The sequence below is a fragment of the Aspergillus luchuensis genome, chromosome 1 (genome assembly GCF_016861625.1).
Source record: "Aspergillus luchuensis IFO 4308 DNA, chromosome 1, nearly complete sequence".
NCBI classification, from domain to species: domain Eukaryota; kingdom Fungi; phylum Ascomycota; class Eurotiomycetes; order Eurotiales; family Aspergillaceae; genus Aspergillus; species Aspergillus luchuensis.
The window spans coordinates 3,554,740-3,567,029 of record NC_054849.1 but is presented as its reverse complement, the minus strand read 5'-3'; the positions used below and the strand labels follow the sequence as shown (position 1 = coordinate 3,567,029).

The window sequence follows — 12,290 nt, the reverse complement described above, 5'->3', positions numbered from 1 at the left end:
CGTTTCCATGAATCCTGGCACTTTTTTTTTCGTGACTCGTAAGGCCCGGAAGGCCATGAGGGCTGCCTGTCGGCTGCTTGTAATTTTAAATTGTTGACCTCCACTTCCAACCAACTCCCCTCCACCCCCTTTCCAACCCGTCTAGTGTCTGTTCTACGTTTCATTTTTCTATAAACTGGGGGATAACCACTTGCCACCTCTTTCTTCCACAGCCTACTCCGTCTGTGCCTTGTATAAAGCTAGCTAGCTGTCCGGGTCCCCAGACTGGAGATAAACCAACCTCAGCCCTAACTAACATCGGCGGGGTCGATTGGGCGCAAATTTCCACTGATTGTTCGAACATTTCCCTCCCTCGCCTCGCCTCGCCTATATTGCTATCAATTTACTTCCTGCGGCGGTCCCACCACTCTTTTGACACATGTCACGTCTCCCATGCGCAATCTAATCAACAGCTGAAGCTTGCTCGTTTTCTTTCTTTCTTTCTTTAATTACCGAACGATCAAGCAATTAATCACCCTCACCCTCACCCCACCCGCCTTCCACTTTGTATCTGCACGGGCGTGTGTATACGTGTGCGTGTGCGTGTGCGTGTTTCCATTTATATACAGCAACGTGTACACGGAGGCCTGCGGACTCCGTTACATGTCTTCGCCACAGCCGTTAAATATTACTGTCGTTGCTTATATGCGCTCTTTGCTCGACCCGATAAAAAGATTTACTGCAAGGATGCTACTATGAGCAACCCCTTCATTAAGCCTAGATATCCCGCTGAGGGTTCGGCCGTGTGCAGCTTGATCGCGAGGAGAGGTATTTACCTGTATAATGCTGTTGTTGCGCAGGGCGAGCAATATCACTATAGCCCATCATTTACGGATTTGCATTTGAATTACGGGAGACGGAGAGAGAGAGTGTGTGTGTGTGCAACTAGAACACAAGGTCACGGATACTGAACTCCAGTCTTTACAACTATTTATGGCGTCTCCAGCGGAAAGGGAAGGAAGGTTGGCAGTTTCTGCCAATGCCCGACCAAGCGAGGGGATCAAACAAACCAAGGAACGGCGACCAGGCCAGTTCTCAAGGCACCCAATCTCTCAGCTGCAGGGACCCTTCGAGGAATCGATACAGGAAGCCATTGGCATTGGGAACGGTAGATGGGTAGCCAATATTGATGCTCAATCTCGGCGCAAAATCCTACTCGAAAGCCCCAATTATGAACGGCTTTGTGGCAGGAAATGGCGCCAGAGAGCCGATGAAAGGCAAGCACTCGGTCGAGCTCCGGTCCCTTGGACTCGCTCAGCAACATTGCAAACTGACTGCCTCTAGATATCACCCCCTATGGAAACTCATCGCCCAGATGTCCTTTGGGGTCCACCTACTAGTTGGAAAACTCGCCAAGTCCGACGTGGAGGTCTTGAAAATCCTTCAGGTTCATGTAGACGAGATGGATGGATTTCTTAAGAGGACCTCGGAAGATTTTTTAATCATCCAGATTGACGTGCGCACACGGAGTAAGTATCTTAGCCTACCTCTCGAGAATCTAATGGTTTTCGATGAGATGCTGGAGGATCGCAGTTTCCGTGGCTCTATGATCGAATATAATGACAGGATCGAACACGCCATTGATCGATTCGCAACTGCGATCGAAGATTCCCTGAAAGACATCCAAAAAGGCCGGGAGGCGGTGGGTGCGCTATGGACATACCTTCAACAGTCAGCCGAAAAGCATAGTCCATTGCCTGTTAGACTACTGGCTGTCTACCAGGCTATGCTCGCAAACGCGGAGGGCTGGAACATAGCACTTTCGAATCTCCGTCGGAAAGGTGTCGCTCTACAATCGGCCCTTCTTCAGCTTGGCCTAGCCACGACAGAACTGCAGCGACGTGTGGGAGTAGCAAGTCGAAAAGCTGTTGTAAGTTACCAGGGGACTGTTAAACTCATAATTTCGTGCCCGAGCTGAGATTTCGACAGGTGTCCTACATGCGAAGTACCAATGGATTGACCCGAAAGAAATCACTGCGGCAACGATTCATGGAAAGAGGCTCATTCGTTAGCGCGCCGGCCTCGACTCCGAACAAACCTCTTCCCCGTGCTCCGGACCGTCCGGCGACAGCGACCCTCTCCCGGTCGACTGACCGTAATAGGCTCACGCAGAAGAGTGTTCCGAATCTCAGGGCGGCCAGGGAGAATGACGAGCGTAATCCGCACACGAAGCTACCAGACCGAGCCAAGTCTGTCAACGGTACTACTGACGGCTTCGACTCGGAAGGCTTTGTGCTTAAGCTTCGCCGTCTCTCCCGATCCAAGCTCAGAACAAGGGAACTTGCAAGCGAACATCCTGAACCCCTACCAGTGCGCCCTTCCACTGCACCTTCCAGGGCGTCGAAAGCTCGAAGTATATATCTGGAACCACTGAAGTCCCTGCACAAAAGTAAAAGGGAACCAAGTCAGAAGGCTCATACTTCAATGGTGCCAGCTCAAACGGAACGTCTGGTTGCTGCTCAACCTTCAGCGAGACGAGAAACGATGAAAAACCAACTACTGCAGTATTTCAAATCCGACAAAGTGGTTGATGCTTGGGAACATGAAACGCAAAAAGAGAAAAGCAATCCTGAGGATTCCTCCCAGGCCAAAAAGGCCGGCCCTTGGAGCGAATTTTGTGCAGAGTCGTCCATCAATGACGATGGCTGTCTACAAATAAAATCGGACATGGTCGGATCTGATCTGAACAATGATATGGCATGGCTCCAGGAGGATGCTGGCGCGATGAATACTTATTCCTTAAAGCCAAAGAGGGATGTCGGACCCAGGATCCACGTCCTTTCGGTCCAATTTAGCCTTGCGCAGGATGATAACGAACTAGAAAACCAAGACCCTGAAGCGGAGCTTGAAGATACACAATCGGTCATAACAGCTCTTCCTTCCATACCAGCCGCGCCGGTGAATACGGAAGAATTTCATCCTCATTCGCTTTATCCTGGATACAATCTCGGACATTCCCCCGAACCTGCCACGGTCTTTACCTGATAAGGCCAGGATATTTTCAGGCGGCTTCAAGCCTGCCGGGCATGCCATCTGAAAGTCCAAGTTCAGTGTCACTGGGGCCGAAGTTCGCCACACATTGTTGCTTGAATAACTGATCGTTTGCGACGTGGAACAAGGCAAGCAGCAAGTCCTTGTGCCTTTCGGGCCCGGGAATATCTTGTAATAACCCCCAATACGGATACTACTCTGTACGACAAATTCTAGTTTCGGCCCTGTGAGCCACGCGGCCCGAACGCAAAGGCAGTGCAACCAATTCAACGACAAGAAGATAGGGTGAAGCAAGTGTATATCTATCTCTGTTGTATATGCGCCTACGTGATTTCGTGTTCACATTGTAGTCAGATCGTGGCGCTCCCATATCAGACGGAACCTTGAGTACCTCAGCAGCTTTGCGGCCATAGGAGCTCGTCTACTGGCTTACGCGCGTATGATGCACGGCGCGGTACATCTAGCTGGAACTAGTAAACAATATAAGGAAGAGACATATATGTCTCGATATTCACACCGGAATTAAATCGTATTAACGGATGCACCGATTCTCCTGGGCTGTAGTTATGAATAGCACACGAAGGTGTTCAGAAAATGATTACGGGCAGTAAACAACAGAAGGTAGAAAAAGGAACATAAATTTTTGAGAAAAGGCGGAGGGGAAGATTGAAGGACGTAAAAAAGACGAGTAAGACATCCCAAAGACAATCTTCTACTTGCAGCGTTTCTCGACAATATTCGGACCATGTTCGTCAAACTCCTTCTTGGAGATCCACATCTGATGGAAGGTACCCAAACTGGCGAGGATACTTCCACCGATCCAAGAGCCAAACTTCCGCTCCGCGGTGTTTCCTGGGGCCGATATACGAACGCGTGGACCTGGGAACATCTGCATGAGCTCCTGGTTCAAACGGTCGGTGAAACCATAGAGTAAGCTGGAGGCACCCGTGACAACAACGTTAGCCAACAAGTGCGGGCGGATGTCGACGTCGACGCCGTTCAGCGCATTCTTGATGAGCTCGGGCACAGTTTGTGCCGGCGTCGGTGCGGGGAATGCCGATTCGGGGTCCGGGATTGCAGCTTTGGCGTCGAATAGGGATTCGACGACCTTGTAGCGATCGACTCCGAAGACCTGGTTGTAGCCGTCGGGGAACTCGAAGGGCCGGCCGGGGCTGCTCTTGGCCAGTTCTTCGTTCGAGACGCCGTTGGGTCCTGTGGCGGAGAGCTTGTTGGGGCCGGGCCAAACTTGGACAACACATTCCTTGAACTCGGACAGGGTTCGCTCTTCCAGAAGTGTTCTGTAAGATGCGTCAGGAGCTCTGTCGGGGGCGAAAGTCTTGTATTTAGCTTGTGGGGGTTGGCCGGCATCAACTGCTGTCTTGGACGAGATCAGATAATGAGGAGTGATCGTTATCGGCTGCGGGGCGTTCGACTTGAAGAGAGCGCGGATCTGAGATGAGATATAATCACCACCGAGAGGGGAGTGCTGCACTCCCCGCTTCAGTATCATACCGTCGTGGACCGGAGTTACGGAGATATTAGAAGCGCCAATGTCAATCACAAGGGCGGAAGCCTTGCCGGCCGCAAAGCTTTAGGCGAGGAAGCATGTTAGCGAAATCTACAAAGACTCAGGCCATCGAAATGACAGGTCGGTACTTACGCTGAAAGAACACCGTTCCTGGCTAGATAGAAGGCCGGGGTTCCCCACTTCTCCATAGCAAGCTCGATAGTCTTCTCGCGCGACTTCGTGGGATTCCAGCCGGGCTCCGACATCAGCAGCGGGCTATCAGCAAGCAGCTTCTCCTCGGTTTCCACCCCTTCCATTTCTGTAGATAATTCGCCCTCCGGCACGTCGTTCAATCCGTTCTGTAGGGGATTTCCAGGCTTTGGGCCCGTCAGGCGCGACGTGAAGGCATATTCCCATACTTTCTCTGCCATGTCCCAGTCCTCCACGATTCCATCGCGACCCATTGGGTTGTGAATCGACAGACCGGGCCGGGGCGTAACAAAGATATCATCACCGAAGACCAACTTCGACTGGCCATCTGAAGAATATCTCCCGTAGTATGTCGGAATCAGGGATTTGGGTGTGTCTTCCCCTGCAAATCCAGCTCGTGTCGTCGAGAAGCCGGGGTCGAGCACAATCGCCGACACCTCATCTAGACATTGAAGGGTCAGAAGTGCTCACAAGAAAGTGTCGCGCAAGAAAGAAACGTGTCCTCAGCTACGCGCAACAGAGGAATTTACATACCTCCGCCATATTCAGCCGTGGAAGGTGGGATGGAGGGATTCATGGTCGGCGTAGACGAGCCAGGCGAAAGGTTTTAGGATGGTTCACTGCCCGAATTCAACCAACGACGCCGATGTGGGAGGGAAAGAGTAATCGAAATTGACGACGAGCGGTGGGGGGTCTTGTAGCCAACGGTTGCAGCGGGGCAGTTGGCAGAGGTAGTAGAGGTAGAGAAAGAAGCGATTAGAGCAGATGATTGATTGATAGTGGAGGAGGCACGGGTAACTACTAGTTAACTTGAGATGGCCGATGATTGAATGAATAATCGCGGCGCGGCGGGAAGAGCGCGCCGGACTCTATTATCTACTACTACCGCCATCGCCTCGGTTTTATCTCCTTGTTTCACTGCACAATAATTCCTTCTGACCATTCTCTTCGTATAAATTATCTCTCAGTACCAAGTGGAATCTTTATCTGTCCCGGGGAATTTCAGGGACTTACTTCATGGAGCCAGAAATTGACCCAGCCTCCCTCTTCCGGCCGGGCAAGAGGCGGAAGTTCCAGCGACGCCGGCCAGAGGACAACGACGAGGAATCGCCTTCTGCGACAGAAGATGTTGCTCGTGTTTCAGAATCATCTACACCTCCGTCCTGGCAGGATGCCCCAAGCTCTGTCCCCACAGCAGAGATTCTTCGTTCGCGACGGCTTCAGCGAGCTCGAAAGGGTGGCATCGAATTCTCCGCCACCTCGCGGCCATCGGCCGGTAAGAATAGTCAAACGGCCATTTCAACCGTGGCGGAGGAGGATCAAGAAAATGAAAGGTTGCGAGCAATGTGCGATCGATTCACGGCCCATACTGGCCAAACGGTTGATGTTGACAAGCATATGTACGGCTCCCCCGTCTCTGTTTCTGTGCTTCGCATGCGCCACAACTGCAATGGCGACTAACAAGATAAGGATGGATTTTATAGAGTCTGAAATGGCTAAGCGATACCGGCGTGACAATTCGACCGAAGTTACGACGCATGATACACCTTCGGCGACTGAACCGAAAGCGGCTGCTCTGTCTTCTGCTGACCTTCCCCAACGCGAGCCGGCGTCTCTTGGGAAACTGCACGAAATTGATCTTGGTCACGAGACAACGTTGCAGAATATTGCCCGTACAGAGGCAGCGACGAAGAGACTCGCCGGGGATGGCGATCAAAGCTCTCCCACCGAGCAGAGCTCCGGGCCCAAGATGGCCCCGGTAAATGGGGACCAGAAGACGTGGCGCAATCGGAAACGACGGACGAGTGAAGACATTGAACGAGATCGACTGGTGGAGGAAGTATTACGGGAAAGTAAATGTGAGTCTTCCATACGGTTCTTGAAATTGCACTGGGACCGCGTTATTTTTCTTTTTGGAGTTTTTCTTCCTTATCAAAAGTCCTTTGCGCTGACGTATATGTCGATATTAAGTGGATGTCTACGAGGGGCCAGAAGAGGAAGGTGACGAAGCAGTGGGTGAGGATGGGCAAGCGGCCGATGATAGGGTGGCAGAGCAGTTCAGAAGGGACTTTCTCGATGCCATTCAATCCCGGCGTCGTGTTGCGCGAGCAAGGAATACGAAGACAACCAAGCCCGAGGCTCCGCGCGGGCCCAAATTGGGAGGCAGTAGAAGTGCCAGAGCAGCGATGCGGGAGATGCAAGAGAAGTCTACCCGTAAATGAGACATTGAACGTTGACGGAGTTTGTATATATAGAAGTTCCCAAGAAAATACATTTGGGAAGCTAAAAGACTTGAGACGGGGCCAATCGGTATTTTATCTTTACTTCTCACTAAAATGAATCAAGCTCAAGATTCGACGTCTAGTATTTGGGGTGCAACTGAGTAGATTCAGGGACGGGGCCATGACATACATCAGTAATGTATGTACTACTAGTAGTAGTATCTCATGGGGGCATCAGTTTGGCTATGTCGGTATAGATAGTACTTAGATGTATATATTTATTCAACTCCACCGAGAGGAAACGCGGCATCGGTGGAGAATACCAGAACTGGAAAATATCTCCCCTCATCCACACTCCCTCTTTTCTCCCCCTCGCCATTTTTCCTTTGCCAATATTTTAATTTCTCTGCAGATTCATTTTCACAGATTTGCAATCCTCCAAGCAGACAATGGCTACACAGAAAGCTGCCCAGTGGGCAGCATCCCTATCGTATTCTTCGTTACCTCCGGACGCCCTCCAAGCGGCCATCCGGAGCTTCTACAACTGGGTTGGCTGCACTGTCGGGGGCAGCAATCACCCCGCTGCTTCCATTGCCCGGAACTCTTTGTCCCGCTTCTTCGGGTCTCCCACCTCAACATTGTTAGGTACTAATGGGCTCCAAGCTGATGCGCAGCATGCTGCGTTGATCAATGGAATTGCATCGCATGTCCACGACTATGATGACACGCACTTGGAGACTATCATTCACCCTACCGGGCCTGTTGCGGCAGCTCTTCTGAGCTTTGCGCAGTCCCTAGATCGGCCAGTATCTGGGCAAGAATTCCTCACGGCTCTCGCCGCAGGGATAGAATTAGAATGCAAGGCCGGTCTGGCTGTCTGGCCGAGCCACTATGATGTCGGCTGGTATGTCTGCTAGGCTTCTCGCCCCCACGGACCCCTCACCCAAAACAGCCCTGTTTGATGGACTGACACCATTCTTTAGGCACATCACTGGTACTACTGGTTCTATTGGGGCAGCAGTGGCGGTGTCTCGTCTCCTCGAATTGAGCCCAGAGAAGACGGCTCATGCTATCGGTCTCGCTGCTACCCAGGTGACTGGTCTTCGTGAGATGTTTGGCTCGCACACCAAGTCCTTTCACCCTGGGCGCGCAGCCCAAAATGGTCTTTTAGCGGCTATTCTTGCTGCAGATGGATACACCAGTTCTTTGCAGGCTCTGGAGGCCAAGCGGGGCTGGGTGAAGGTCGTGAGTAACGACGACAAGCTAACGCAGGAAATTGACAGCCTGGAATCCAATGGAAAGTGGGAACTTGCGAAGAACGCCTTTAAGCCGTTCCCGTGTGGTATTGTCATACACCCGGTCATTGATGGCTGTGTTTGGCTACATGGTGAGCTGCAACGGCGGGGCCTCAGACTACAAGACATCAAGAGTGTTCATGTCACAGTTCACCCACTGGTCCTGGAGCTAACGGGAAAAACAAAACCTAAAGATGGGCTGGAAGCCAAGTTCAGCGTTTATCACGGCGGTGCGATTGGCTTGATTCACGGAAAGGCAACACCGGCAGAGTATGAAGATGCCGTTGTCACAAATTCGGAAACGATCGAGGTACGAGACAAGTTTGTGGCAACGGCGGCAGAGAATATCCGAGCGGATGAATGCCGGATTCTCGTTGAATTTGAAGCCCCGGGGGTCCAGATAGAGAAGCATGTACACCATGCAGTGGGCAGTATCGACGCCCCCATGACCGACAGCCAGCTCACGGAGAAGTTCATTGGCCAGTGTAGTTCAGTTCTTGGCCCAAAACAGGCCATGATAATCAGCGATTGGTGCTGGAACTTGGAAACCAAGGATGACATCCGGCAGATTGGACAGTTCCTATAGGCCATCAAAGCCGCATCTGGGGATAGCGGAGAATGATCCTCCGTGGAGAAGATGCGGGGAAAGACGGTTCCCGTCTTGTAGGAGATAACAATGTGTGATCATATAGCCATTTTCCGTTTAAATTTGTACAAATGTGCGGGGAACGATGTCAAGAGCCTCGGAATTGTTTTGCTCATAAAGGCGATGGAAACCTGGAACGGAGAGCACGATTGAGGAGACAGCGATCTGTATCTACTATCTAGACAGCCAACAATCCAGCAACCATGAGCAACCGCACAGAGGATGCGGTCGAGAATCCTGACGTAAAGGCAGACATCTCAGAATTGGAGTATGTGAAGGGCAATGCTCCTGGGAATGCTGGCCCGACCTTCAGCATAGAGGATGAGAACCGCGTCTACCGCAAACTCGACTGGAATCTGATGCCCCTGGTCTTCGTCCTATATAGTCTCTCGGTCCTTGACCGCTCGAATCTGGGAAATGCGAAGATCGCAGGCATGGAAGATGACATAGACTTGAGTGGGAGGCGGTATGATTGGCTTGCCACTGCTTTCTATATAGCCTGTGAGTTATGAACCTTACCTAGACCATCAATTGCCTCTTGCAGCGACTTGAGAAACCTGCTTGATCTTGGTTAGAGCATATCCTAACAAGCGCAATCAGACATTCTGTCGCAATGGACGACAATCGGTTGGAAAGCGTTCCCACCGCACCGGTGGGTAGGTGTCACTGTGTTCCTATGGGGGTTTGTCTCGACGATTCAGTCAGCATGTACAAACTGGGCCGGCCTGATGGTCTGCCGAGTCTTTCTGGGAATAATCGAGGCGATGTATGGGCCAGGGGTGCCCTTGTATCTCTCCTACTTTTATCCGCGTGAGAAACTGGGCCTCCGGACTGGCATATTCTTGTCAGGAGCCGCTCTAGCGAATGCATATGGGAGTGCTCTGGCGTATGGAATTTCCCAAGCTAAAGGGTCAATCGGACCATGGAGAATCCTATTCATCGTGGAAGGTGTGCCGTCATGCCTTCTGGCCATAGTTGCTTGGTTTTGTCTGCCCGATTCACCCAAGACAGCAAGATTTCTAGATGAGCGGGAGCAAGAAATCGCGGTTGCACTCTCCTTACGACAACCTGGGGATCGAGAAACCCAGGGTCTGCAATTGAAGCAAGTGCTGGGGTCCTTGCTTGATTATACAAGTAAGTATCCAAAGGCACCCAGTCCTCCTGTGCCCCCTCTTCTAATGCATCCAAATAGGCTACCCCCCAGCACTAATGTACTTTGGATGCAATGTCTGCTTCGCCTCACTCCCATTATTCGTGCCGACCATCATCTCTGAAATGGGGGCTTTCACAACCATCCAATCAAACGGTCTCAGCGCTCCTCCATATGTCCTTTGCTGGATAGCCATTGTCATCAGTGCATTTCTGTCGGATCGCGTCAACTTGCGCGGGCCCTTCATCGTGGGTGGCGCACTCATAGCTGCCATCGGATACATTGTGCTAGCTACGCAGACCACGGTAGCAGTCAGGTACTTTGGCCTGTTCCTGGCGACCCAGGTCTTTGTGTCCGTAGCTCTCATTCTCACATGGGTTGGTAACACACACGCCACGGACTCCAAGCGCGCTGGAGCCTTTGCCATCCTGGCTACTGGCGGCCAATGCGGTCCGATTTTGGGAACGAACGTCTTCCCTGATAGCGACAAGCCATACTACCGCAAGGGGATGTGGATCTCGTGCGGCGCATGCCTGATTGTTGTGATTATGGGATGCTGGCAGATGTATCTGCTATGGGGGGCGAATCGGCATCTGGATAGGGAGTCTGAGCAAAATGGGGGCAATTTGAGTGGGGACCAATCCGAGGGGAAGAATGAAGCTGACAGGCCATTCCGGTATATTTTATGAAGTAATCAGATGGGGGTCTATTTTTGAGTAAGAAGGATTTACTACACAGGCGCACTTGCAGATTATACCAACCCTGGACCTGTGTATTCAAGTATGTACCTGATTGACCAAGTGAAACTTGTGGGATAGGAATGTAAGGAAGAGTATACGTATTCATATTAGAAAGCATCTTGATGTCGTGGATTGTTTTCTAGAACCATGGTCCAGGGACCAGGCAATGGATCCGCCCCGGGGTGAAACTCATTCCTTAGACGTCGAGACCGACCATCTGGAAGGGCCGTGAGCTTTGAAGAATGGGAAAGCTGAAGTATGGGATCTGAGCCGACAAAACGCAGAGTGTGGAATGTGGAGTCGGGGACCTGCTCCAAGACCATGGATAAGAAGACCAACATGTGATACTTGAGCTTGACGACGTTCTGTCTGTCTTGTGCCTACATATAGATACTTACATACTAGGATTATGTATCATTTCCGACCAGTAAAAGAATAAAAAACGGTTTGGACCGTAAGCACAACAATACGCAGGCTGCCATCAGGAGGCTATTAGATATCACTCAATTCATTTACTCTCTTCACTCTCACTCAAAAGAGTGCCGGAGTCCTAATTCCCGCCCCACTGCGTGGCTTCGGCAGAGGATTGGGCCACACGATTTGGCCCATGATGGAGCCATTTTCGCCCTGACCCCCCAACGAGGCAGGACGTTTGCCAACCCGCGTCTAATTATTCACTAGTTCTAGATGTTTGAGACTCCTCCCGTGTGAGTGAAGTGACGTGGGAGAAAGAAAGGAAAGGAAAGGAAAACAAAAATAAAAGAAAATTAGTTGAGTCGAGGTTGAAAGTTTGACGGTTATCTGTCCATGACAATGGGCTCCATGAAGAGAAAGCTAACTGATGATCGACCTTGCGAACATACTATCGACTGCTGACAGGAAGGGGAATACTTGGTTAGTGATTCTGCACTGCTGATGGATGTTGGCAGGGTAGGGCAGGGCAGGGCAGAGAGGGCCGCCAAGTCACTTCCCACGACCCCCACCAGGCAGCTTACCGACCAAGACTCAATTGATGGTGTGTAGGCGAGATGGTACGTCTGGAGTAGAATGAAGTAATTATACCAGGGTCATCCTTGCAATTTTATTTCGGGAAACTGGGAGATGAGAATAGTAACTCGAATAATCAACACGGACGGGAAGGTTGAAGGTCAAGCTTCTATCGGCTGGTAACTAGACCACTGACTAGTCTACTTGTTAGTTAAGAAAGGTCATTTCTCCCCCCTTCCTTGACCCATGATCTTTTGAGTTTGGAATCTTCACTAGGCAGGCCACTCCAAGTGCATAGAAAAAAAAAGTATGAAAAAAGTAGCGCAGACAGACAGAGAGAGAGAGAGAGAGACAATCAGTCAACTAGCCTATGTTAGTACAAGATTTTCATCGTATCTTTGCTATGAATAGTTCAAGTCTCCATTTTCAGGTTTCACAACGAGACTGACTTCATGTATCGTGACTGGGTTTTGTGCCAGGACGGTGGCGCCGGGAAAAATAAT

At 51.0% G+C, this 12,290-nt stretch overlaps 5 protein-coding genes across 5 annotated transcripts; 4 read left to right on the top strand and 1 right to left on the bottom strand.

The window, feature by feature from the left end:
* Nucleotides 1-972: 972 nt before the first annotated feature.
* AKAW2_11236A (uncharacterized protein) lies at nucleotides 973-3,024 on the top strand (the record flags this gene model as incomplete). The annotated part of the gene is made up of 3 exons (XM_041683411.1): nucleotides 973-1,256; nucleotides 1,324-1,909; nucleotides 1,969-3,024. The coding sequence occupies 3 exons, from the start codon at nucleotides 973-975 to the stop codon at nucleotides 3,022-3,024; spliced, it is 1,926 nt and encodes a 641-aa protein (XP_041537956.1).
* Nucleotides 3,025-3,742: 718 nt separating this feature from the next.
* On the bottom strand, nucleotides 3,743-5,324 carry ARP4 (actin family protein; the record flags this gene model as incomplete). The annotated part of the gene is made up of 3 exons (XM_041683400.1): nucleotides 3,743-4,619; nucleotides 4,691-5,189; nucleotides 5,282-5,324. The coding sequence occupies 3 exons, from the start codon at nucleotides 5,322-5,324 to the stop codon at nucleotides 3,743-3,745; spliced, it is 1,419 nt and encodes a 472-aa protein (XP_041537955.1).
* Nucleotides 5,325-5,764: 440 nt separating this feature from the next.
* AKAW2_11234A (telomere length and silencing 1 family protein) lies at nucleotides 5,765-6,969 on the top strand (the record flags this gene model as incomplete). The annotated part of the gene is made up of 3 exons (XM_041683389.1): nucleotides 5,765-6,147; nucleotides 6,218-6,606; nucleotides 6,719-6,969. The coding sequence occupies 3 exons, from the start codon at nucleotides 5,765-5,767 to the stop codon at nucleotides 6,967-6,969; spliced, it is 1,023 nt and encodes a 340-aa protein (XP_041537954.1).
* A 449-nt stretch (nucleotides 6,970-7,418) lies between these two features.
* AKAW2_11233A (MmgE/PrpD family protein) lies at nucleotides 7,419-8,850 on the top strand (the record flags this gene model as incomplete). Its single annotated transcript, XM_041683378.1, has 2 exons — nucleotides 7,419-7,873; nucleotides 7,953-8,850. 2 exons carry the CDS (start codon nucleotides 7,419-7,421, stop codon nucleotides 8,848-8,850), a joined length of 1,353 nt encoding a protein of 450 aa, XP_041537953.1.
* A 263-nt stretch (nucleotides 8,851-9,113) lies between these two features.
* On the top strand, nucleotides 9,114-10,749 carry AKAW2_11232A (uncharacterized protein; the record flags this gene model as incomplete). Its single annotated transcript, XM_041683367.1, has 3 exons — nucleotides 9,114-9,411; nucleotides 9,511-10,044; nucleotides 10,103-10,749. 3 exons carry the CDS (start codon nucleotides 9,114-9,116, stop codon nucleotides 10,747-10,749), a joined length of 1,479 nt encoding a protein of 492 aa, XP_041537952.1.
* Nucleotides 10,750-12,290: the final 1,541 nt, after the last annotated feature.